At 47.0% G+C, this 26528-nt stretch overlaps 1 protein-coding gene across 30 annotated transcripts in view; it reads right to left on the reverse strand.

Moving 5' to 3' along the window:
* Positions 1-26528, reverse strand: part of Dock9 (dedicator of cytokinesis 9) — a 269590-nt gene that overhangs the window by 142365 nt on the left and 100697 nt on the right. For 22 of the 30 annotated variants that reach the window (XR_004116337.1, XM_031362315.1, XM_031362308.1 and 19 more), the window contains exon 2: positions 5708-5824. Coding sequence is in view for 29 of the 30 variants with exons in the window: in XM_031362315.1 (XP_031218175.1) it covers positions 5708-5824 (117 nt within the window). In the remaining variant the exon portion in view is untranslated. Of the gene's footprint in view, positions 1-5707; positions 5825-21107; positions 21560-26528 lie in introns of those variants that run through there. The other 8 variants (XM_031362327.1, XM_031362325.1, XM_031362324.1 and 5 more) reach the window with 3 other exon arrangements.

Raw genomic sequence — 26528 nt, forward strand, 5'->3', positions numbered from 1 at the left:
GCCAGCCCAAAGGAATGCAGCACCCACATCAATGTTTTAAAGTTATCTCCAGTTTCAATTTACTGTCTATTACCAGGATGGCTCCCAACTGCCCCGCTATCCCACCCCCACCCCATTCCCTACCCCATCCCCACCCCCACCCCCACCCCAGGCCTGAGATCAACTACATGGTGTCTTGTATGTCTACAACATCTCTCCTTTTGACGTCTGCTAGAAATGCCTCATGGCTGGATCTCTCTGTTCATTAGGCGTTTTTTGGATACAGTGCAACACTGAAACCACAGCAGAGAGGACTCTGGGAACTGTACTGTGCACAGGGTATGGCGTCTTTCCAAGGGTCTGGAGGAGGCATTTGTCTCAGAGCGCCGGAGTTGCTCATGAGAGGCTCCAGGACCAAGCTAGACTAGAAGCTCAAATAAGTGTGGGGCATTCCCACATCACACCTCAAAGCTCCAGCCCAGACCATTAACTCCCGTTTTATATTCACTTTTGACAATGCCATTCGTAGAGAAGCTGACCCAACATACACACATGCACGCGCACACATGTGAGCACGCATGCAAGCTCACACACTCACGCACATGCTCCCAGTCTCCATGTTTAATTCACCCGTAATTAAGGAAATGAACAAACTTGGGACAAGAAAGGGGTCCAAAGAATTCTGTTTAGTCTCTGAGGAAAGTTTAAACTTCCAAAGAGGGGCTGGAGAGGTGGCTCATTGATTAAGAACTCATATGCTCTTTGCAGAGTTCAATTCCCAGTACCCCTTAACTGAAGGATTACTAATGATTGTCACTCTATCTCCAGGGACCTAACGCTTTCTTCTGGCCTCCTCAGACAAGTGCATACACATGCATAAACAATTTACAAAACAATAAATCATGTTAAAAACAAACAAAATCTCCCCCAGAGCTGAGCCAGCTCAGAGGTTCCAATTCTCTTCCAGCAGAATTCCCATCCAGTCACCAACATTCCCATCATCATGTGGCTCACAACCACCTACCTGCAGCTTGGGGGAATCCTACACTGCTAGCCTCCACTGATGCCTGTACTCACATATGCAGACATATACACAAATGCACTGTACTGAGAATTTAAAAATAATTGCACAACACCAAGAAATCCAAAACAACAATAAAAGCCGTCCAAAGACCGAGTTACAGCACTCGAGAGTATGAAAACCCAATAGAGGGAGAAGAAAAGCTCATTCTCAGGACTGAGCCTGCTGTCACCTTCCAGTGACATCTGGGAATAAGGTGGTCAAGTTCCCACCCTTGAGCCTGGCTGTTCACTCAGTGAACAGAGGCAAGGGTAAAGTGAAGATGGCTCCCAAGGTACATCTCCCCTGTTGTTTTATGGAGCTAAGATCAACCCTGAGAGCCTCTCGCATGTTAGGCTAGCAGCTGTAGTAGGGACCGTCTCCAGCCTGGGTCCCTGCAGCACATGCTGTCCTTCAGTGTCTGTTCCTCCTGCCTCAGAAGCAGGGTGCTCATCAAGGCTCTGGCCACCTGCAGTGATAGTTAGCCTTCATATGTCTAGAATAGGGCCTCACAGGGTGTGACTTATATGATGGCAAGCACGCTTTAAACCTCCTGCTTTTTATGAGCACCCACAAAACACTCATTCTCCTCTCCTTGCTTTTCAGTAGTGTGAAATTGAGGATTCTGATCTGTGTGTGGCCCTAAGAACCAGGCAAAGCTGAACCCGTCCTGCAGGCTTCAAGTATTAAGTTAAATACATGCTCTCTCCACCCAGCTGCACAGCCAGCTTTGTGAGACTGTTTTCTTTTCCAAAGGGTAGATGGGAAATGAGATCGGGAACTTCCAGGCCTTTGTAAGTCCTGGCACTCTGTTTCCTCCTCAGGTTACTGGTTTGTACATCATTTGGGTTGTATATAAGTAAAAGAGGAAAAGAACTGTTGGGGGAGGGGTGGGGAGATAGAAATCAGGATATTATTGAACTGAGTACAGGGTCCTCAATGATGGAGTTAGAGAAAGGACCAAAGGAGCTGAAGGGTTTGCAGCCCCTTAGGACGAAAAACAATATGAACTAACTAGTACCCTCAGAGCTCCCAGGGTCCCAACCACCAACCAAGGACTATACATGGTGGGACTGATCTGGCAGCATGTGTATAGTAGAGGATTGCAAAGTCAATCATCAATGGGAGGAGAGGCCCTTGGCCCCGTGAAGATTCTGTGCCCCAGTGTAGAGGAATGCCAGGGCCAATAAATGGGAGAGGGTAGGGTGGCAAGCATGGGGAAGGGGGAGGCAACAGGGGTTTGTTTTTGTTGTTTTTGTTTGTTTGGTTGGTTGGTTTTTGGAGGGGAAACTGGGAAAGGAGAAACCATATGACATGTAAATAAAGAAAATAACTAATAAAAATAAATAAAAGAAAGAAAGAAAGAAAGAAAGAAAGAAAGAGAGAAAGAGAGAAAGAGAGAAAGAAAAGAAAAAAGAAATCAGGATATTACCAACAGAGAATGGAGCAGCCACATTTCCCTAGACTTGTCCTGATCTGAACACCTCCTAGACCTGCCAATCCTTTCCATTCTCACTGTACCTTAAATTCTCCTGCATTCTTGGTTGCATAGCAAGTTTAAGGCCAGTCTGGAATACTTGAGACCCTGTCTCAAAACAAGCAAACAAAATACCACCCTGCAAAACAGGATACAAACGAAACAAAATGTACCATAGAAACCTTAATATCCCACAATAAATACACCTTGTTTTGGAATGTAAACTAATATTCCACGCAGATGACAACCTGACACTGCATGCAGTTCTATGACTGACTGCTCCATCCCACGTTTAGCTACGTATCTTATAACCACAACTCTTTTAAAGAACATGGCATGCCTAAGTATGGTAGCACATGCCCATAAGCATCTCCTTCTCCACAGGTAAATACTGTGATGTTTTCTTGCTTTTTCCATTCATATGTGGACAGATATCCTCTCCTTCCTGTGACTCACCTCATGAGCTACAGGGCATCTTGTGTAAGTCATCTTTGTATCTCTATCCTCAGGTCTTTCAGGTACATGCTCAGAAGGGGAGTAAACACCCTCTTTCCTTTCCTATATATCAATGGCTTATACTAGACACCATACTCTAACTTTTAGGAGATGTGAGTGGGACCCATAAACTGCCTCCAAATATCCTTTTCAGTATTTACTGCCTTTTATGTACTATGACAGTATAAGATTATATCTAGGGGCCCAATCTCAGCCTGCCCATTTGGAAACACGCAAAGGCAGCACACCTCCATGTGTGTGAGCATTTGCACATACATGGCAGACATCTACCCCATGTTCTATTACTTTAACAGTTAATGACTGCTGCTCATTGAAGGCAACTGTTGCATTCTCCTGCGCTGTGTTTACTGTCTAACCCCATTCCTAAGCTTGTCATCCCTTTTCTGTATGAGAAAGGATGCTTTTGCCTGACCAAGTATGTTTATAATGCCTCCAGAAACAAGCTATTAGGGATGCTTCTACTCTGGGAATCTGTGGCATTGCTAAGTCATTAACTACACTGTAATTAGACAATTGATATCATCACTGAGACAGATCAACGAGGAAGCATGGTATAAATGTCTCTCTGATGAGAAAGTACTGTCTGTGCGAGAACAGAGCCCAAAGTCGGCCGCAACCCGTCACTACTGCCTCACTACTGCCTCACTACTGCCGGGATGTGGCCACAGCCACAACCCGTCACTACTGCCTCACTACTGCCTCACTACTGCCGGGATGTGGCCACAGCCACAACCCATCACTACTGCCTCACTACTGCCTCACTACTGCCGGGATGTGGCCACAGCCACAACCCATCACTACTGCCTCACTACTGCCGGGATGTGGCCACGGCCACAACCTGTCACTACTGCCTCACTACTGCCTCACTACTGCCGGGATGTGGCCACAGCCACAACCTGTCACTACTGCCTCACTACTGCCTCACTACTGCCTCACTACTGCCTCACTACTGCCTCACTACTGCCGGGATGTGGCCAAGGCCGACGTCCAAAGTCCTTCAGCTTTGGAACAATCTTCCTACAACAGAAACCAACATTCATTTATCTACTCTCAGCCAGACTGGGGATGGTGAGGCTCTTTGTTCCTTAGAATATCACAGAAATGGTTTTGAGCAAGAGAGATGCACGGATTTCCTCTAAATTTTAATCTTTTGACTCTACACTGTTTGAATATCTATGTCCTTTGTCCCTGAGAGAAAAGATGACACAAGACACTAATGTTAGATTTTGTTTTCTTTCTTAAGCAATTTTTTTCATGTCTATAAATACAGCTTTTCATTCTTGGTCGAAGAACTAAAAAACAAATTTACTCCTTAACACCAAGGGAAACACACATTTCACGGCCTAAGAAACTTCAGATAACCTTTGGCTTTATCGGAGGAAACTGTTGGGAAATGTCCAGAAGGACAGGACTGAGAACCTCTGAGCAGACTGCAGGGGTGCTGAGTCACTAGGGAGATAGTCTACCTTGCTCCTTATGACCTCAAGGCTTCCTGTCTGTCACATAGCTGTAGGCTGAAGGACATCAAGCATCAACTCAGATGGCAGTGGAGGCAGGAGCTTCCTGAGGGTTCCTGCTTCCCTCCAAGGGAAGACACCCAAGTCCTGCTACTGAGACAGACTTCACTGTTCTGCCTTGCTGCCCCTTCCTCTAGGAACCTGCAGTTCAGGGCTTCTCATGGCAGGGTCCACAGTTGTCATCCTACAGGATGCATGACACACCTCTGCTGCTCCCAAACAGATTCTAGAATACCTGGTGTAAAAAGCAGCCAACTAGGCTTGCAGGTACACCTTAGCACTACATCACTCACCTGGGTTAATCAAAACATTTGATTCAAAATCTAAAAAAATGTCTAAGACATAAGAGGGACTTGTACCCTCTAAGTCACTGCAGAGTATAATACACACACACACATATATATGTATGTATATATAAACACTTATATATGTATTTATTTTTAACATGAAAAATTAATCCCACTAAAAAAATAGTCATAATAAAGTATACAATCATACAACTTTTCTTTTAAACACACTACCCATCATACATGCTAAGTAAGTACACTACCCATCATACATGCTAAGTAAGTACTCTACCCATCATACATGCTATGTAAGTACTCTACCCATCATACATGCTAAGTAAGTACTCTACCCATCATACATGCTAAGTAAGTACTCTACCCATCATACATGCTAAGTAAGTACTCTACCCATAATACATGCTAAGTAAGTACTCTACCCATCATACATGCTAAGTAAGTACTCTACCCATCATACATGCTAAGTAAGTACACTACCCATCATACATGCTAAGTAAGTACTCTACCCATCATACATGATATGTAAGTACTCTACCCATTGTAAGTACTAGGCAAGCCTGTTGGTCAGCACCCCCAGACCTCTTTGTACTTTTTATTTAGAGATAGGGTCCAGGGTGGCTTTAAAATCATTCTGTGCCTTAGCCCTTGAACATGGGATCTTCCTACTTCTATTCTCCAAGTAGCTAGAAATACAGAGGCCTGTGCCACTAGGACTGGCTCTATTCCCATCTTTAAAATCATGAATTCACCAATCAAACAGTTGTTCAATATGTAGAAAAGTGTGTATGATCAAATCTATACCACAATATTTTCCAACAATAACACAGATCTATTGATAGTGGCAGTCACTGACCTGGAAGTCATCATAAGGGAAGAGGAGCATCTCCCGCAGACAGTCGTTCAGGATCTGGGTCTTCTTCTGCACGATGACATTTTCATAGTCAAGTGGCTCGATCAGCTTTGGCTTTGCCTGGAAAACCAAGGAAGTCACAGTCACTGAAAAGCTCCCACTGAAATGCCCTCATTGAAATGCCTTCACTGAAACGCCCTCACTGAAACGCTCCCACTGAAACACTCTCATTGAAATGCCCTACTGAAACGCCCTCACTGAAACGCTTCCACTGAAACACTCCCACTGAAATGCCCTCATTGAAATGCCCTCACTGAAACACACTCACTGAAACGCTCCCACTGAAATGCTCTCCCTGAAATGCTTCCACTGAAACACCCTCACTGAAATGCTCCCACTGAAACGACCTCACTGAAACGCTCCCACTGAAACACTCTCCCTGAAATGCCCTCACTGAAATGCCCTCACTGAAATGCTCCCACTAAAACACCCTCACTGAAATGCTCCCACTGAAATGCTCTTAGGTGCATGGACCTCTGTGTGAGACAATCTCACACAGCCTCAATGCCACATGTGGCCCTGAGCCTTGGGTGGCTTCTTAGCAGTTATGGCTTACTTGAGAAAAGTACCTTCTTAAGTAAGAGAATTTTATGCATCTAGACTATAATATTTCCCAACTTTCCACTCTTATAACACAATGAAAGAAAGAATGTTTTCATAAGGAAAGAGAGAGCTGTCATGGTGCCCTGTGCAGCCAGAGTGAAGCAACAGAGAGACCTGCATTCTAGTGGGATTTTCAGCCATTTCTAACATGAAGACAGTGCCATCCTATGAGCTGGAGTTGCAAGCTTTAGAAAGAGAACGGAGACCAGGTTACTAATTCGTGTCCCGGGGCTTTCTGACTGAAGCACGAGGTGACCAGCTGCTTCATGTTCCTGCCACCACGGTGTCCTCCTCATGCTGCCTTACCCTCTATACGCTTAGCCTCTCACAGAACCTGGGTCTGCTGCTGTACAGGGCCATACCCATCACTCAGGTGTCAATCACACGATAGTCCAGACCGTGGTAAGAGAAGATGGGAAGCACAGCCGTCAGGGACTGCTGTTGGGTCAGCTGAGTTAATGTACATCAAAGGCAGCCTGGACCACAGTATACACTAAATGTACCTTGTCATTATAAATACACTTCAATCACTGCTTGCACAGCATGTCCTTTCTCCCTTTTAGTGAATGCTTCGCACATACGACTCTCCTGATACGCTCACAGATAATTCCCTCCGCTGCCTATAAGCATATGAAGTAACCAGCCAGCGATGGCAGGAACATGCAGAAAGACAGGAAGACAAAGGCCTAAGAGAGAGAAAGCCATAATAGAGATGACACTGCTCTCCAGGGCTGAGCCCAGAGCTAAAATAAAGAGACTCTCACATTATCGACTGAACTGAGTACTGATGCCGTCCATGTCAGGGAGGGCTGAGAACACATGTGGGTGTGGGCAGGGAGGGAGAGAGGTGCTCAGAGAGCCTCTTCTGCCAGAGTAACTCCACAAGGGCAGCAGGCTGCCACCATCCCCAAGAAGGCCAGTGAACGAGTGGTTTGGTGTGTGTCATTTATCCGGGCAACATGGAAGTAAATACTACTAGGGTTGGACAGGCCCACTACCAAAAGGTTTCCTCACCAAAAATAAAAAAATATGTATGGTGTCCAAGTAGTCTCATAGGAATGGCCTGACCCAAGGGCTGTGGATAGCCTAGAAAAGGGTCAGAATGGTCTGGAAAGGTGTTCCTCAGCTCAGTGGACCATGCGAACACAGGTTAGCCATGGATGGGGAAATCGTAGCTTTTCTGAGGTACTGAACACAGTTAGCCAATGCAGAAACATCCCTACAGTGCTCATGGATTCAAGAGAGTGACGCCTCTCTACCCTGCCGCTAACTGATCTTCTGGGCCTTCAGGAGCCCTGCCTCCCACAGCACATGCCTGCTTGGATCAGAGACCCATACTCATGTAGTCAGGAATTCCAGACAGAAAGGTAATCGAACTAGGAAGTCTTCCCAGTACCAGGGAAAAGGGGTGCCTCTGGAAGCCAGCTGACCTGGAGAGTGATCACCCACAAAATAGTTCAATTAAGGCCAAACACGAGGTCTGCAGAGCAAGTCTCAAAAAACCGACCAGAGTGAGCCCACTGTGTTCTTCCCTCGGTCACAAGGACTTCCTGTGAACTTTCTAAACATTTCTTCTGTCTCTGTTACCAAACGTGAACACATGAGATCCCGAACGCCACTTCTTAAAATAGCAGGCGGAGGAAGCAGAAACTCTTGATGGGGTCTGTGTGAGAAATGAGAAGCTCATCATCCCTGCTCATGAAGAATTTAGGACTTCCCTTGACTTCTCTTCATGAGGACGAGAGCTTTTAAACAGCTGAGATGGAGACTGATGAAACCCTAGTCTGTTTTCCAAGACATCTGCTGGAGATGGGGACAGGGCAGGCTGCGCTTCTGAACCAGGCACTAACGAGCCTCAGGAACCCTCCTACGCAGTCTGTCCACACACACAGGACTCCTGCTTATCCACCGCTACCTCCAATTTCCTGAAGTTGTTGGATCACAGGACTCCCTGTTTTCCCACCATTAGGTGAGCATAGAGAGCTGGCAGGCTCCCTTTCTAGTGTGCACACACCATTACCAAGGTGTAGCCCTATTCTCCGCAGATATTTACTTAACCTGCCCATGTGCACCATGCCAGGCCTTTGGGACAGGACGAGAGGAAGAGACAGCCTCTGCCCAGAAGAGCTCATAGCCAGAGAGGCTCGAGGGATCTGTGAAGAAGAGCTAAGTGGATAACATGGTAGAGACCTGGGGTAGGGCTTCTGACCCTACACGAAACCTGACCTGGTCCAGGGAGGTTCCTGACCTCCCTGAAAGCTAAGGAATCTGTTTGCTGCATCTCCGGTACCGAGAACAGGCCCTGGCACAGTGCAGAACCACCTCGCTCAGTGTCAGGGATGAATGAGGTGCCCACAACACGGAGCTTCCTGAGGAAGCTTCTGGAATAGAAGGAGTCGGCTGAGCTTAAGGGTGGACTCCAGGGTGCATGACGCATAGGTGCAGATGAATTAGGGCAACCTAAATCTTAGAAAATTATAGCATGATGCAGTTATGAACACAAGCTCATGGACTCCCAGCCCAGTACCATGTGGCCCAGGCAGGGAACAAACCTGAGATGACCAAAGCCTGGTGCCACACGGCCGAGGAGGGGCATTGCACCCAGAGACGGCCCCAGACACCCAGGGAACCCAGGTACCTCCTATGATCAAGTAAATGGTAGAGAAATGCTGGAAAAAGAGAAGCAGAGGATGTAAACACAATGAAGAGAGGCAGAACTGGAGGCTCGAGGGTAGGGAGGAACAGCCTGATGTGAGTAGCTGGTGATGCCACCTAAGGCCATGTGGAGGTCCTCGTCTGTGCTGCCCCTGAGGTCCATGTCTGGATCTCTGACCCTGCAGCAGCAGGGATCTGATACTACCAAAGGCCAGGCAGACATCCCTGGTCTGGGCTGCCACCTAAGGCCATGTTGATGCCTAAGGGCGGTGCAGAGCTGGACTCAGCCCTCTCCTGGGCATCCTGGGAGAGCTGGTCCCCAGATTACATGAGAACAGTAAAGGAGACCCTGCCCCTTGACGGATGTAGTACTCAGGAGAAGGACCTCAGGAGTGCACCTCACCCAGGAAGCACACTAGAGCTGGCCCTGGTTTCGGGAGTTTCGGATGAGCTGGCCCTGAGGGTGTGAGTGTAGAAGAGCTGGCCCTGCCACTCCTCTGCCAGGGTGGCATGCACAAGGGAGAGATGCTTCCCCTCAACAGGAGAGCTGGCCCCCGAGGTCATGCGAGCTGGAGAGCTGGTCCTGCCCCTCACAGGCTAGAACGCTTGGCAGAGTGATCCCTGCACCTCATCTGGGCAACACAGTAGAGTTGGCCCTGCTAGTGTGAGCACAGGTGAGCCAGCTCCGAAGGCATGAAAGCAGGAGAGCTGACTCTGCCCTTACTGACTGTGGTATTAGGTAAGCTAGTTAGGGCAGTGCTGGAGAGCTCGCCCTGATGGTGTGGGATGTTGGAGAGATGGCTGTTGACCAGTTCAACTACCACCCAGGCCCAGACCGAGGGCTCTGAGCTGGCCCATCACAACCTCAATCCTATCTATGAACTGCTGAAGCTCATGAAGGGACCACTCCTACAGATCCAAAGCTGCAGGATCTCCATGACACACAGCAACAAAAGGATATCCAAGATGAGTCCCAGTAAGGTTCCAGCATTGACAATGTAGCAAAGCCAGAGGCCTCAAAACAGTCCAATGACTCACCGCAATGAACATTTGCAAGTAAAGACGTGTGGACAAAAGGGTATACTGTGAGACCGACACCCTGTAATACAGTACACCTTCCACAATGAGATTTTTTTACTTTTGAGAGATGAGTGAGATTAGTGTGCAAGATATGAAATTCTCAGAGAATCAATAAAAAGTTAACAAAACAAAACAAGCCTACAAGCTGGTAAACATGAACTACTGGTGTCCCAGCCCCAAGTCCCAGGAAGAAGCTAAGCAATTCAGCTCCATCAACCTTACAACAGGTTCTCCTTGGGTTTAATGAGTACAAAAAGCAACCAGTTGCTCAAAACAGTGGAGTGGGGGTGGGGCAGAGGGAGAGGTGAGGGGCGGGGCTATGCGGGAGACCTGGAGGACAGCAATGCACAGACAGTCCAGGTTACTGGGAATTCAGTGTGAGGGAGAAAGCTCGTAAAGACTTCCTGGAAAGCCTGAGGCAGACAGTGAAACTGTGATCCATGGCTCAAGGAACAAGAGACCTCTAGCAGTGTGAGCCAGCTTCCTCTGAACTGGTGGGAGACACTGGAATCCAAAGGCACGGCTCCTACGGAGGAGTCCTAGCTCAGCTTTGCTTGCAGTCTCCTCTCCAAGACGCAGGCCAGGGACTGTTCAAACCTGGGACGCTCATCTCCAGTCTATACCATGTAAGGCAAAATGAGGCCTAGGAGAAGATGGATTGCAAGAGGCCACGGGCAGGAGAAGCACAAGAACCATGTGAACAGATGTGAGAGTGCGCGGGTACACACACACACACACACACACACACACACACACAAACACACACACCTTTTAACAGGGGATACAGACCTCCCAACACCAAATGAGAGTTGTGTTCCTCTGTCCATTGCCCATGGCATTAAGACCAGAAACTGTCAGTGTACCAACACACTCAAGGCTGAGGCTGGAGTTTCAGGATGGCCTGGACTACACAGTGAGACCTTGTCTCAAAACAAAACCAACACACAATAAACATGGTACAGTCCCCTTACCATCCAGTAGCTCAGGGTCTTCTCCAGAGAGCTCATTAGCACACAGAAGATGGGAAATTGAAGTAGATGTGTGTGTGTGTGTGCACGCGCGCGCACACATGCATGCGTGCTCGTGCACAGGTGCCAGTACCTGCAGGGTCCAGATACCCTGGAGCTGGAGTTACAGGTGGTTGGGAGCATGGGTGTGGGGGATCCCACTCGGGTCCTGTGCAGGAGCACTCTCTCAATCACCGAGCCATGTCTCGAGCCCTCTTGAAGTACACTGATGTAAAAAAGTTTGGAAATTTTCATAACATGTAGCTGTGGTGTTTGGATGAGAATGTCCCCCAAGGACTGAGGTGTTTGAATACTTGGCTCCTGTTTGGTGGCGTTTTGAATAGGTTGAGGAAGTATGTCACTGGGGGTGGGTTTGAGGTTCCAAAGCCTGGTGCCTCTCTCTGCTTCCTGCTTGTACGTCAGAATGCCAGCTCCCAGCTCCCAGCTCAGCTGCCATGTCTCCGCTTTACCATCATGGACTTCATAAAGTCCCAGTAACCTTTCTTCTATAGCTGCCTCAGTCATGGCACCTAGTCACAGCAGTGGAAAGTGATCACCACAGTGTACCACAAGCTAGTGTAAACATTTGGACTTGAGGACCGTCCATTGTAGTGTGCTCGGAAGATGTGCTCTGAAGGAATGGACCATTCTGAGTCTCTCAGAGCAGTCTGCAGCCCTGGCTAAGGTTCTCCACTCAGCTCACCAAACACTGCAGGCAGGCACTGTGTGCTTTACTTTCTCCTCTGTGATGAACACAGGAGGCAAATGAGAGCTTACCTCAATCTAGGTTTGAAAGTTAAATCATACCCGTGAGGACCTGAAGACTGTAGCCCAGCACACCGGAGCACCGAACTCTCAGCTGTGCCGAGTTACCTTCAAAGGTGACTACACCAGCACTGACACACTTGTTCTGACTACACCAGCACTGACACATTTGGGCTGATTACACCAGCAGGGACACACTTGTTCTGACTACACCAGCAGGGACACACTTGTGCTGACTACACCAGTAGGGACACACTTGTGCTGACTACACCAGCACTGACACACTTTTTCTGACTACATCAGTGGGGACACACTTGTTCTTTGTGAGTCGGGCTTTCTACCTTAGAACCAAGAACATGTCCAACATGTTCAACATGTCCAACAGGGGGGCCTGTAGGGCACACTTCCAAAAACACTCACATTATAGAATTTGTCACTGAATGGTGATTTTATTGATCGAGTATATCCACTTAAGGATCACTGGCCATTTAAAACCAATATGATAACAGATGAACAGGAGAGGTTTTAATGTTGCTTTTACCAGAAACCACGGCTTCCCAAAATTACTCATCCCCTTCTTAGATGAACAGAACTAAAGAAGACTGTAATCAACATCATATGGAGAATGGACAGGAGAGATCTGGGCTAAAGCTGAAGTCAGTACAATCACCTCAAACCCACATAACCCGCTCCCATTGACCTCTGTGCTCAGTGGGGACACTGCTGAGAATATTAATGAAGAGAAGAAGACAAGACAGAAATTCAGGGAATGTACTTCCATGCCCAGGAGTCACGAGAGGGAAGAGTGCTGGGCTTGTTCCCTGGCAAACAGAGCTTCAGGCACTGCCTTTCCCTGACCCCTCTGTACTGAGGTGAGGGGAAGCCCTGTGTAACCCAGCATGCTCTGCTTCTGCCGGTTTTCTATAGGTGAGAAGTGCTAGGTGATTCCATAATAGATCTAGGCTATAGACAGACTCTTTCACACGACCTGTATTTTTCCTTCATTAACATCATAGCCTCTAAGTTATTAATTCTGAGACAATGAGGTCACAAAAAGGCTGTAAAGACGGGCTCTGCTCTGATTTCCTAACAACCTACCATAAGAGATCGGGGCTGAAGGTAAATGTCCACAGGATATTCTGGCTCACAGACAACTTCCTGCAGGCTTATAGGCAAAAGACAGCACAGAGACCAGCTGCGGTTAGGAGCCAGAACTTAAATTCCTGTTCCCAAAATATCAAGCAATACTGAAGATGGTATGTGAGGATTCATCTTAGCAGTCCAGGGGCTCTCAAAGCTCAGCCCCAGGCATCCAGCATCTGCATCTGGAAGTCACATCTGGAAAGGCAAGCTCACCCTGCCCCTGCCCCGTGACGTGAATCAGCAGCTCTGGGGTGGCCCAGCACAGGCTCAGCAACCCCTCCAGATGACTCTGATGCCACCCAACGTGGCAAGGACTCTACTCGGTTATCGGCTCTGGAGAATTTCCTGTTAGAAAGGGTAATTCAAGAATCCCCAGCCCTACTGCCTACCGACCTCATGGACTTAGGAAAACAGAAACTTAATTCACCTTTAAGTGTCCTTAAAAACAGAAGCATGACTCAGCAACTAATGTACAACCTGTGTACAAGATCCTAGACCCACATGAAGAAATGACCATTGCAAGTCATCTGACTTCCACAGACATGCGGTGGTGAGTATACACACACTCACACACAGAATTAAATGTGATAAAAATGTATAAATAAATAAACATCCCTATCTATTCTATTCCTGTTATCATGTGACTATCGAAGAGTTTGAATACATGACACTTTCCACAGAGTAGTGGCCCATCACAAGAGTTACAAGTAATCCACATTAGTTCTCTGCCAGTGAAAGGAGCCAATTCAAGCCAGATTGGAATATTATATTAAAGGCAGGTTTATTGGGAAGCTGCTCTTGAATGGGCTAGTTCACTGGCCCCAAGGAAGGAGGCCAGGGAAACTGCCATGGGTAGGGAGAGAAAGGGCTCATGCAAAGAAGAGAAGGGAGGTGGCAGGGAGGGAGAGAGGAAGGAAGGGAGAGAAACTGTGAGATGGTGGGAAAGGGAGAGAGAGAGAGAGAGAGAGAGAGAGAGAGAGAGAGAGAGAACAAAAAATGTCTGGATTTTATAGGGAGGAGCCTCTGGGGGAAGGGCAGCCCAGCCCCTGGGCTGGAAAGTTCAAGGTTGGGGGCAGGGTATGCCAGGTAGGGACTGAGGGATCGTGGGAAAACCTGGAGGCCAGTTCGGCTTTGATATGTAAAATATGTACCTCAATCCCTAGTCCTGGGGTCCTAAACCAAACCAGTACAGTCAGCTTCAGTCCAATCTTGCCCTTCAGCTGGCACATCCTTTGCCAGGCTACCAGACTACATACATCCTGTCTCATAGAACCAGCTCAGGGGGGGAGAGATGATTTAAGAAAAGTCTCACAGACGGTAACCCCAAGGTGTTGCCCCCTCTCACAGAAGCACAAACCCAATGCCTCACGCCTTGAGTCTGCACTAAGCCCTGTCCTCCTGCACACATGCAGAGATGACACAAGTACAGGGCCTTTCTGCTCAGCGTTGAGCACTGCTGAGCCAACCCTGTGCCCCTGAGGCTTGACAGTCTCCACAGAGAGAAAGCAGAGTGCTTGTTCAACAACACTCATGTCCCAGATGAATATTAATAATCTTACTTTGAAGTGCTTGCTCAGGTGCATGGATACACACAGATGCTACCAGGCACTAGATCTCACTTGCATGCAAGCGAACACTTAGGCATGAACTCTATAAGGAACACCTCGATTTACACTAACATCATTTGTTTTCTTCCTACAGATTCACAGATACGTTGTTACCTCATCCAGAGACTCACCCTGCTCCATGACACATTCCTATTTGGAGAATAAATGTGTAAATTTATGGACAAGTAATATTTAGTGGTATTCAGTAAGGTGGCTACTAGCTACATGTGACTGCTGATTATTTAAAATGTAGCTATTCTGGGGCTGGAGAGATGTTCGCCTTGCAACATGAAAAGCAGCAGAGATAGCGTCACACCTATAATCCCAGGCCGAGAGGATGGAGCCAGGAGGGGGAGGTCTTTAGGGCTTTGCTGGCCTGCCAGCCTAATCTACCGGTGAGCTCCAGACCAATTAAGGTCCACACACACACACACCATGACTGTTGTGAGTTCACATGAGGCATGGGCAGAGACTAAATGTTAGCGTCAGTCTGTATAAAAGAAAGCATAACTACCTTGATATTTTTATAAAGATTGGTAATATTTTAGACATTTTGGGCTACCTTTCTTTGGTTATCAGGAAGTCTAAAATACGTACTAATTAATTTTTGTTATTTTTGAGGTTTGATGTTAAAAAGAAAACGTTTACTTTCTGAAACTCTGTTTTGTTTTTTAAAAACCAGCACAGTAGAGATGGGGTGGTCAAAGCTGGCCCCGTGAGACAGAGTAAGAGGGAGAGCCTGGGTCTCTGAGAAGCTCCTGTCTGCACCATTCTGCCCTGGTGACAGCCATCTTTGCCTCTGTCTTTCCAGTCTCCACTAAGCACAGAATGGATCAGAATACACAGAGGCCACCATGAGAAAGTCACTTCCTAGTGGATGTAAATTTCAGCTGTGGCTTTGAGGAAGACACAGGTACAGGTAACAAAAAGTGGTACCAGCACAGGGGGACTGGGGGAGCTTCACTTTGAGAATCTAAGTTTGCCCTTCTGCACCCAAGCCCAGTCATAAACATTAACTAGACTACCAGCTTAAACTCAACTAACTAATGTTAGCCGTGCAGCTGGGGACACTGTATAGAAGTCCGCTGCTTCCTCCTGCTCTTTTTTAGCAAGGTAGCTGGGTTGGCAGCTGACCTAAGGTGGAAGAAAAGGAACAGGAGAGTGGCCCTCAGGCAATGACACCACAGTCAAGTTCAGAGCTAGCCTCAGTGTATCAAGGAGGCCATGCTTCGGATTCTCTACCATGGAGAGTAAGGACAGACCAGGCTGTGTGGTGGGTGGAACGGCAATGCCAGGCCCTGGGAGGCTCAGCGTGGCTCCTAGGGAACTGCTCATATGGTGTGCAGTGCAAGTGTGCCTCCTCAGCGCAGTGCCGGGCCCTCTTCTAAACACTCCAGGTACGTTGGTGCCCACTGTACCAATAGGGGATAAACGTTCAGGACTGTCCTGGCTCAGCCTGTAAAGGGGTGGGAAGGGGAACCTTGGGTGGAAAGCCATATGTTTGTACATTTTCAGAAAGTCTGTCATTTCTGTGTACCTTCTGGGAAGATGGTGCATGTAATAGTGAGGGAAGAAAGATACCGGAGGACAACTATACTTCATCTATAGCTCCAGATGTTTTATACACAACTATCATTCCCTTATCTATGTAATTCAGCCAGATGTTCTGACCTCCAACAATCTTCATTGTGTTTTAGGGTGTGTGTGTTTGTGTGTGTGTGTGTGTGTGTTTTCCTTTTTAAGATGTGTTTGTGTACATGCATGGATGTGTGGGAAGACACCTCTGGATAAGAAGGTGTCAGATTCCCTAAAGCTATGGTGACAAGGACATAAGTCCTGGTACAGAGCTTCAGTGCTCTGTGAGATCCTCAAACACTCAGCCGCTGAGCCATCTCTCTACCTCCAATTTTCAAGTTTTAATGTGGACTTTTTTCCCTTTCTTATCTACCTTTCCTTTCCCAGTGGCAGGCTTAAATGACCACCTTTATCTTTCTATCTGTGTGTGTGTGTGTGTGTGTGTGTGTGTGTGTGTATGAGAGAGAGAGAGAGAGAGAGAGAGAGAGAGAGAGAGAGAGAGAGAGACCAGGAGTTGACCATCCTGGCTCTGTAGCTCTGAGATGCAGATCCAGTTACCAAACCCCTGCGTACAAGTTTCCTCACCTGTAAGAAGAACACAGATCTTCATTTCTACAAAGCAAGGAACCTATAAAGCTTGGCATGAGAGGGAGGCGGTGACAGAGGCATGGAAGCCCCTTAGGGACACCATTAGGGCAGTCCCTCTGCTCTTTCTAGGAATGTACTACATAAAGACTCCGTCCTACACTACTAAATAAGATGGGTGTGTACAAGTGGGCACCTCACCTGTGCAAACAGCTCTAGGAACAGTAGGGAGCCCCTGTGCCTACTGGGAAGCCTACAGCTCGAGTGAACATTTAACTTTCACACAGTGTGGCCTTTTCTCCACCTGGGGATGAGTTAAATGTTCTCTGAGTGTTTGGAAAGGGTGGGTGAGATTAGCACACACTGTGGCTACATGTAAGTGAGCTCCTTCATTACTCAGGCCTTAATGCCCGACGAGAGGGGGGCCTGTGTGTCCCCAGTGACTACTCAGCAAGCCCGGTGGGTCTCAGGTCCTATATGTGTGGCTGAATGAGCAAATGGACAACCAAATGAAGAAGAAAACCAGAAGAAGATGGGCAGAGTCGTGAAGAGCTTGCAGCTCCCAAGAAGTGCACGTCCGATTCTGGCCACCTTACAATGTGTCATCACACAAAGGTGACAGGAACATTCCTAAACTTCACAACAGTGAAACACAAAACGACCACGAGATGACTCATTAACTAATGCCAACTGTTGTCTTTCCTTCTACGGTAGCTCATGCAGATGTAGATGCAGCCTTTTCTCAGTGTGACTCTTTGCCCACACACCGTGCGTTAGGACCCAGGTCTTCCTTCACTTAGTGTGCTGTGTCCATGGACAGAAGGGCCTCCTCCCTCTGCTATAGAAAGAAGCTGGGCACCAATGGGGCCACTGGAAGCTGAGTCTCTCCCCCCCCTCGCTCCTCCCCCCCGCCAAAAGATATGAAAACGCAAACATGTCTGTGGAAGCAAGAATCCATGAGCACGTGGAGTTTAACTCCTCCTGTCCGCCTCGCAGAAATAACCCCACCCAGGAGCTCCACTGAATGATCTACAGCTCAGCCAAATTCCACTCTGAGAGCTCCACACCCTTTTCCTCTCAAGGGCAGCAAAATAACAATTAGGATAAGGTGTTAGCCTTTGTGTTAGCATCTAGAGGGGAGAGAGTGGTACTCAGTGTGAGCACATGGCCCGCAGACATCAAGAACACCCCGAGCGCTCCCGACACATCACCCACAGCCACAGAGTCACCACCCATGGTTTGGAAGTAAGTTGAGCCGCCCAGGGACATCTGTCCCCTCTGCTCTCTAAAACTATGCAGACAAGACCCACCTACGAGCCAAACCCTTTGGTCTTGGAGGTTTCTTGACATCTAGGCACAGGCTCTTGTTGAAAGTACTGACTTCCAGGCAGGTGTGGTGGCCTGCACCTACACTCCAGCATTGGGTGGGAAATGAGACAAAAGGCCCTGGATGTCGAAACCGGATCTAACACAGAACCATCACCAATGGCTTTCCTAGCCCTGAAAAGAAAACTCACTCCTCAGGAAAACCTTCAGCGTGTCAGGGCAGATGAAAAGGAAGCACCCTGGCCAAGCTCAAGGGCAGGCGAAACTTCAAACAGCCCACAGGATATGTTTCTAGAAGCACTTTAAGATGCATACGCCAGTGCATTCACAGTGGCATTGTGACGCAGTGCAAAGAACTAGTAACAAATTGAATGACTGCCCAATTAAAGTAGATACTAAAAGGGGGAAATTACATTGCCATTAAAAATAAGGCATATGCAGGTTGGGAGGCAGCTGTCAGCTGAGCGCTGGCCATGCAAGCCTGAGGACTTCATCTGATGCCCAGCTCCATGTGCTAACTGTAGATGTGGCTGCCTGTTCTTACAGCCTTAGTGCTGATAAGGTGGGGATGGGAATTTAAGCTCCTGTCTGTACACCTGAGGGATGAGACCTGAGCCTGATTTCTGATAGACGTGCATACATGCATACATACACACACACACACACACACACACACACACACACACACACACACGCATAATCCATACATACATGGTTCTGGTGGTGTTCTGGGAGGAAACACTTAAAAAAATCCTTTATTCATGGACTTTCCAAAGCAAGACAGATTATGGAGACTTGTGCTTTCTTAGGCACAGACTGGACAAGTCAGGAGTACACAGAGCAAACGAGCAATAGCAGCAACCTTTGAGGGGTTGTCTTTTTTATTTAACTATTTTGAAGGTCTGCAGTGTGGCTCAGTGGTAGAGCGTTTGGGGCCTTGCATACATGAGGCTTTAAAATGGATCCCACCCCAGGAGTAACAGCGTGCAATTTACATTCTTTATTAACCATTAGTTGTCCCTTCTAAATTGTTTGTTATTTTCTCCTAGAGACTACCCATAATAACTAAATGTTACTTCCTAAATGAATTATGTTTCCTATGGCTAAACATCTCTCCATATAGTTCACTCAAATTGTGGGCTCAGGGATTCTCACACAGGGGCTATCAGTGCTATGCTAATTAATGATTAGCACCCCAACATACTAATCTGGGGTCTGCACACTCTCGAGAGCTCCCCTGAAAAGCAAGCTGTTCTCCCAGCAGCCTGCTGCAATTCTCTTTTGCCGTGGGCAGCTGTCTTCACAGTCAAAGAGATTCGCCCTGGTGAGGCCCCCCTCTAACATCCTGGCTTCAATCTGATATTCTCTCTTATCTTGTTTACCTCTGTGGAAGAGAAACTCCTGCAGATAAGAAAGGCGTCTGGTTGTATCAGTTTCCTTCCCTCTCCACACCCCTCTGCAGGTGTACGGAACTGGACCACTCCACAGGACCAGAAGTTTCCGTGTCCCAAGAAGCACTTCCCCACGTACAGCTGTGGCCCGCCCAGCTTTGTCTTTTACAATTCCCTGTGGAACCTGGACTGAGCTAAACAAGGAACTACAGCCTATGCAAAAAACATGAGAACACTAGAAAGAGCAGTCAGTTTTTTAAGAGAAGTCACTTCTATGTTATTTGAAAAAAAAAGAAATCAGACGGTCACTGCAAACTACTCAGTTGTCTTGATAACTATTTCTGCACATCCGGAGAACCACGAAAGAACACATTTCAGGATGTTCACCCAGGAGACCCAAACCATACAACATCCTTCATCTTCCACTCTAGGAGTTCGCGCTAGGGGGCATGCAGGTGACTCAAGCCACTCAGGATACAATGAGCTATCTATCGAGCTAGAAGAGAGGATCTAAGATAACGAGCAAACAGCTGTTTCTAAACTTTATACTGTAGAAAGGGGTGGAGGCACTAAATCTGTATGTGAAAATGAACTGTGGGGGGTGGGAGGTAAAGCCGGCTTCTCTGACTGACCTTTAGTGGACGATGAGCACAACAGTTTTGAAGGCAGCGCAATACGAGGAAACCTCCTCATCACAAAAGAAAGCGATTCTGTCAGGGTGAAATCTGCTCTTGGAAAGTTTACGCTCCCATCCTGGCAGCTATTAATTGCCAGGGCAGTAAATTGGAAACCAAACACTGGAGTACTAGAGCAGCCACAACTGAACTTCCATGTTTGGGGTGGGGAAAGCTACACAGAGGTGCTAGGCACTAGCCTGACAATCCCTTTAACAGATCTCGTGAAAGGCTCAATTGTCCCCTCGGCAGAGCATGCTGGTGGTTTCTGCAGCTTGCTTTAAAAAATTATGTGCCTTTATTGTACTAAAGAAATTCCAAAGGAGAAGCACAGCCTACTCGTTGATGGTTAACAGCACGATCACTTTCCTCGGTCTCCCCGTCCAGACTCTAAGAAGGCACTTGAATTTGTTCAAACTGCTGTGGGTTTAGCTAATGATAGAACATCAACTTTGCCGTCAGCTGAGATTCTGACTCTGTTCAACACAAGCTCCCCTGATAAAAACAAACAAGGGAAGAGAAGGCGCGCAGTCTTTAAGCCCTCCTCAGCACCTACCTGCCTTGTTTTCTCACTGACATAAATAGACAATGCACAGAAGCGTTTAAGTCTGCAAAATACTCCCTTTCCAACTCCCAGGTTGCTATTAAAGCCCCCCGCCCAGTTGACTTCTGAAAAAAGGGTTGTGACTAGGTGTGACAAAATTTTTGAACAATACTAAATTGTTTTATGCAAAGTTCCTCCCAGAACCTGTTCACCACAAACATTTCTCTCCTGAAGAAGAATGGAAGTAGACTTTACGTCAGTCTATAAGGAAAGGTAGAGAGAAGGGTTCCCTTAGAGACAGGCAGAGCAAGTCAGTAAGTCAGAAAGGGGCGAGTCACCGGACTCATTCAAGAACAGTCACAGTCCCGAGTCAGGACGGGACTCTTACCAATGTCGAGCTCTCTGCCTCCACGTCTGCCTGAGCTGTATCCTTGTATTGCAGGGGGGACTCGATGACCAGCTCCTTCTTGTCATTTCTACCGCTCGTCCTGTACTTCTCAGCCTGCATTCTCCACACAGACCACTGTCAGAAAGCGAGTCCCCCTGCTGCACCACTGGCCAGAGAAAGGAAAGGAAGCCTGTTTCCCAGGCACAAGGGGTCAGCCTTACTGGCTGGAGTGCAGAGCCTGAGGGGTGGGGAAGGCATGACCGAGAAGGCCAGCCTCCAGGGGTGTTACTACAGCTAGGAAAATGGGAGGCTCCTGCTTGCTGGCCAAAGAAAAACAACCCCCAAACAGAACAATACACAGTGTACTGCCTCTGCAATGAAAGACCAGCCTCATTGTGTCTGTTCCACACAGCGTGGGCCAATCAATGTGAATCCAAATAGTGCAGCATTGAGGAGGAAGCCTGCCGATCTCAGTGAGGCTCCCTCGGAATGACTTCCGATCTGAAGCTCCCAGCTAGGTCGCCTGGCTGGTCTAAAAGTTGCAGTTTCAAAACGCTTTCATTTGTGTTATGGCTAAGCACCAAGTACTTGGCTCCTGATCAAAGCAGGACCAAACAAGCAAGCAAGGGTGTTCCCAGGAGGTGCAGTACAAGAAATCGTTTCTCCTAGCAGGACAGACACCAGCAGACAAACTCAAGCATCTACTGTTTTATGCCAGGGAGATGATACTATGTTGAATAAATTAATATTCCATACAGCCAAAGCATTTACCATGGACATTTCTTTGCATACACCAATGTTTGTGTGCCAGGAGGTAGTGTGCCCAGTGTAAAGGATGGAGAAGGTCAGAGTGGAAAGTAAAGCAGAAAGTCTCTTCCCTCAAGAAGAATAGGAAACAGATGGGAAGTCTGATACAAAGATATCCTGAAGAAGAGAGATACACTGATGTTCTTGCAGAAGTCTGCTATCTTTATTGTTTCCTCATATTCGTGGTGGAGTAACTTTTTAAAAGGTCAACTAGCAAAAATCAAAATACAAGCATAGGAGGGGTTTGCTACAAAGATGCACAGAAGGCATGCACTACAGCTGGGTTAAATGTAAAGATGCCCTTCCCTGGAACACCTTCCATTTAGTGCCTGTTTACTTCTTTGAAATCAGGAAGTGTCTAGTAACTGATACAAATATTGTAACAGTCAGTAAACAGCATACACAGCCTCAAAGTACAAAATAGTCTAGGACCAGAAGCCAGCAGAAGAAATGCAGGTCCAAACCCAGCCCCACCTTCACTCTCCAGGCAACCGGAAGTAAGTGACTGAGGCTGCCAGAGCTCAATAGGACTCAAGTGGAAACTGAGAGGCCACACAGTGCCTAACTGCCCTCCCTCCTCCCCTTCAGCACCTGCCACTGTCATTTAGACACCAGAAATCCTTCTGACTATGGGCACCATTGTGTAATAAATAAATTACTGAGTCCATTTTAAAATTAGTTAACTTGCTGGGTGTGACTGTTCACACCTATAATTCCACAATTTAGGGGGGGTAACTAAGACAGGAGGATTGCCACCAGTTCAAGGCCTGCCTAGTAATAAAAAGTAAGCTCTTGTATCAAGAAAAAATATCAAAATCTAGCTATTATAATAAATACATTTTTAAAGAGTTGGGAACATAGCTCTGTTGGGAGTGTTTGTGTTCAATCCTTAGCATCACATAAATCAGAAATAGGGATCCATGCCTATAATCATAGCACTCTGGAGGTAGAGGCTGAAGGATCAGAACTTCAAGATCATTCCCTCCCTAAAACACATATGAAGTTCAAGGCCCACCCATTGTGACCCCACCCCTGAAAAACTACAGAAAAGAATAAACTATCAAAGATTTAGAAACTGGGTAGGTTATGGTGGTGACCGCTCTTTTACTGTCTGCATTTGGGATGCAGAGGCAGGCAGAACTCCAAGTTCAAGGCTAGCCTACTCTACAGAGTGAGTTCCAGAACAGCCAGGGCTTCACAGACAAACCCTGTCTCAAGAAGAAAAAAAAAAAAATAGAAGAGGGTGGTTTATAGATTATCTTTCAAGGTAAACTCAGGCTTTCTAATCAAAGCTGCATCCCAAAAATAATAGGACACACGAACTTGAAAATATATGCTAAGGTTACAGAGGGGCAGGGGTAGAGTGTCTCAGTTGCATACAAATAAAGCCAAAAGAAGAAGTACGAAATTAAAATTTAGAAGTGTCCTAGACAAGAGGCTAGAAAGTCGACATCACAGCATGAAACCGACACAGACACAAGCAACAGTTCAAAAACCTTCTAGGTGACTCACAGAACAGTAGGCCTAATCTTCCTCAGATTTCCAACTGCCACTAAGCAGTCAGTACTCCTGCACTCTAAGGAAACAAGCTATCCAGTCTGCTGAGTCAAACCGCAGCGGTATTCCATAGTAATCCTCTCAGGGTTAAGACTGTTACTCGAGAAGCACGGTTTGCCTTGCCGTGTACAAAGCCTGCGGTCTTACCTACTCATCGAAACTTTATGTAACTTGCCCATTTCTCACAGGGGCAAACTGATGCAAACTTTAAATGTACACAGAGGCCACATGGCAAAGAAGGGCAATGGGATGGGTCCAGTGTGGGTACTACAGTGTGATTCTATGCTGAACTGGCTACTTATTCTCACTAAAATGTCATCAGTCAGCAACTACTGATAATGTCAGTGTTCTGGAGTTAAGTAAAATACTAAACGGCCTTTGACAACAACGCATAGTTGCTCACTTGGGTGTAACTGCTGTTGCTATATTCCCAAGCTGAAGAATATACTTAAGTCTTAAATTCGGGGCTCTGGCTTTACAGGCTAAAAGGACAATTCCATCAACTATGCTGCTACAATGCATTACAAAGATCTCCAGCAACTAAAAATAAATCCTTTAGTGGCTGGAGGAATTGGGATTGTATGTCTGTAGTCTCAGCCCCTCAGGCTGTGAGTTCAAAGCAGCCTAGACTACATTTCAAGACTGTGTCTCAAAACCGCAAAGAGAGGGCTATGGAGATGGCTCAGCAAGCATGAGGATATAAGTTTGGATCCCTAGTCCCCACATAAAAGCCAGGTGTAGCAGGGTGTATGTCTGCAAACCAACTGCTGGTGGGAGAAGGGACAGGAGGATTTTGGAGCTACTTTGATAGCCAGTAGCAGAATAGAAGGCCTCCAGACTCAGTGAGAAATCCCATCTCAAAAAGTAAGGTGGAAAGCAATCAAAATCCTCACAGTCACTTCTGGTCTTCAGAGGTGCTCTGCTCTCACTCCTGAATGCCCACAAGTTAACATCTACATGAACACGTGTACACATACACACACATACGCACACATACACACACACTCGCGCACATGTGCACGCACACATACAACACACTCATTCATACACGTGTGCACGCGCGCGCACACACACACACTTGTGGGGGTGCACACACACATGCACGCACACTCACGCACATGCACACAGCTTACTGTCCTTTCTGTTGACCCTGAAAGTTGTTTTCAAATACTTTTTCAGAGTGCCACATGTTCATGCCACTGGGCAGGTACTGTCTTAAGGATTTTGTGTATTTTCTTAAAAACAAACAAACAAACAAACAAAACAAAGACAGAGCAATGACTTTTAATGTCTTTTATAACCAAGAGGAGGGGAAAACACTTGATTGGCTCTGAGCTTCTAGGCGGCCAGGACAAAAAGGCAAGCATGATCAGTTCCACAATGTAAATAAACCATCAAGAGGAGAAAACACACCAGGTTCTAAAGGAAATAAATCTTGTAAAAAAGTTTCTCAAGCAGAGGTTTATATAAGAAGACCTGTTGAGTGTACAGCAAGGTTCTCAACTGTGTCTACAGGATGTGCACTGCAAAATCCTACCCCAGACCAACCCCAGACCAAGTAACACAGTCACCTTCCCATGATAGCCGGCACCCACCCTCAAGTGGCCCAGCTCACGGAACAGGAAAGTTCTGGGGTGACTCTCTGTCACCTCAGACACAGTCTTCTGTTCTCTTCAAGGATGCCACAGATACACAGTTACCAAGGAAGCTGAAGGCAGCGCGCACTCTCACCCTAAGCCTTGGAAAAGGATGTGTTTTCTCTATGCCTCGGGACAGAAGAGGAGATCTGAGCAGCACAGCGCCCAGAGGAAACTCCATTTCAGAGGACAGGAAGCAGGTGGCCAGATTTCTCTTTACAGTGGTCTATAAAGAGGTACATGTCAGGCCTCTGGGTTCCAACCACAACAGCAGCACTGAGCTCCTGGACTTGCTGACCTCAATGGTTTCTCACACCCACTGCTTAAACCCTTCCAATAAAAGCCCACCCAGGATTGTGCACTGGAGAGACAACTTTAGAATATTCCAGTGGACCAGAGTTAACTCGGGACCTAGTGAATGCTTCCATGCAAGGGTTTAATTCTCAATCTTAACACACATTCATTCCTCTCTGGGGGGTGGGGGGGGGTACCCAAAACAATGAAAGGTTACAGGAAATCTAAGGAATTTTCCTAGGGTTTTTTGATTCTAAGGAAGGTTAGCTGTAGACCTCAGTCCTGTCTAGACCTCGTCCTCCCATGAGAGTGTCCACCACAGTTCTGAGAAGCTGCAGGCTCCTGCTCATGCTCAAACCCATTTCAATACCTCCTGTCCCAGAAAGCCTCCCTGATCCTCCCAGGTGGGATGATTTCTCCCGTTAACACTCTGGGTACCACCCTTGGATCTCCAGGAAGGTTTCCCAGCCTCGTACCTCTAACCTCTCACAAGTCAAAACCCAAGGGATCGTTTAGTAACAATTAAAATGTTCCTTTTTCTCAGCTAAGAAAATGTTATTCTGCAAAACATACTAGATGTGTTGTGAAAATTCGCTGTATATCAACACAGTATAGTTGGGCTCTTAAAAAGTACTGACAATGGGTGAGGAGTTAGCTCAGTGGAGAAAGGCACATGCTACCAAGCTTGATGACCTGAGTCTCATACCCAGGACTCATAAATAAATATAGTTTGACTCCTTGTATTGTCTCCATAATAATAGCAGCATAAGCCTGAAGCTCCACTTAAGTATCTATTTGATTGAATGATCACATAGACGAAATCCATGCTACCATCTATCCTAGTGCTTCCTAGCTAGGGACCCAGGACTGCATGGGCAGGGGGGTGGTCTGGGAGTCTTCTACCATAGCAAAGCTGTATGTGCCTGTGAGTTCTCTGAGGCCCCCTGGAGCCCAGGTTTCATGCTGGTAGGGACAACAGCAACTGAAGTGCCATGAGATAGCAGTCAAGATTGTCACCATGAATATGAGTCTAACTGGCTGCCTGAAGGCCACATCAAGACCTGTGGACAATCGGACGCCACTGTATGATCCCACTGCCTGATGATGCTATTGAGAAAGTGACTGG

Source organism: Mastomys coucha, unplaced genomic scaffold (assembly GCF_008632895.1).
Source record: "Mastomys coucha isolate ucsf_1 unplaced genomic scaffold, UCSF_Mcou_1 pScaffold9, whole genome shotgun sequence".
NCBI lineage: Eukaryota > Metazoa > Chordata > Mammalia > Rodentia > Muridae > Mastomys > Mastomys coucha.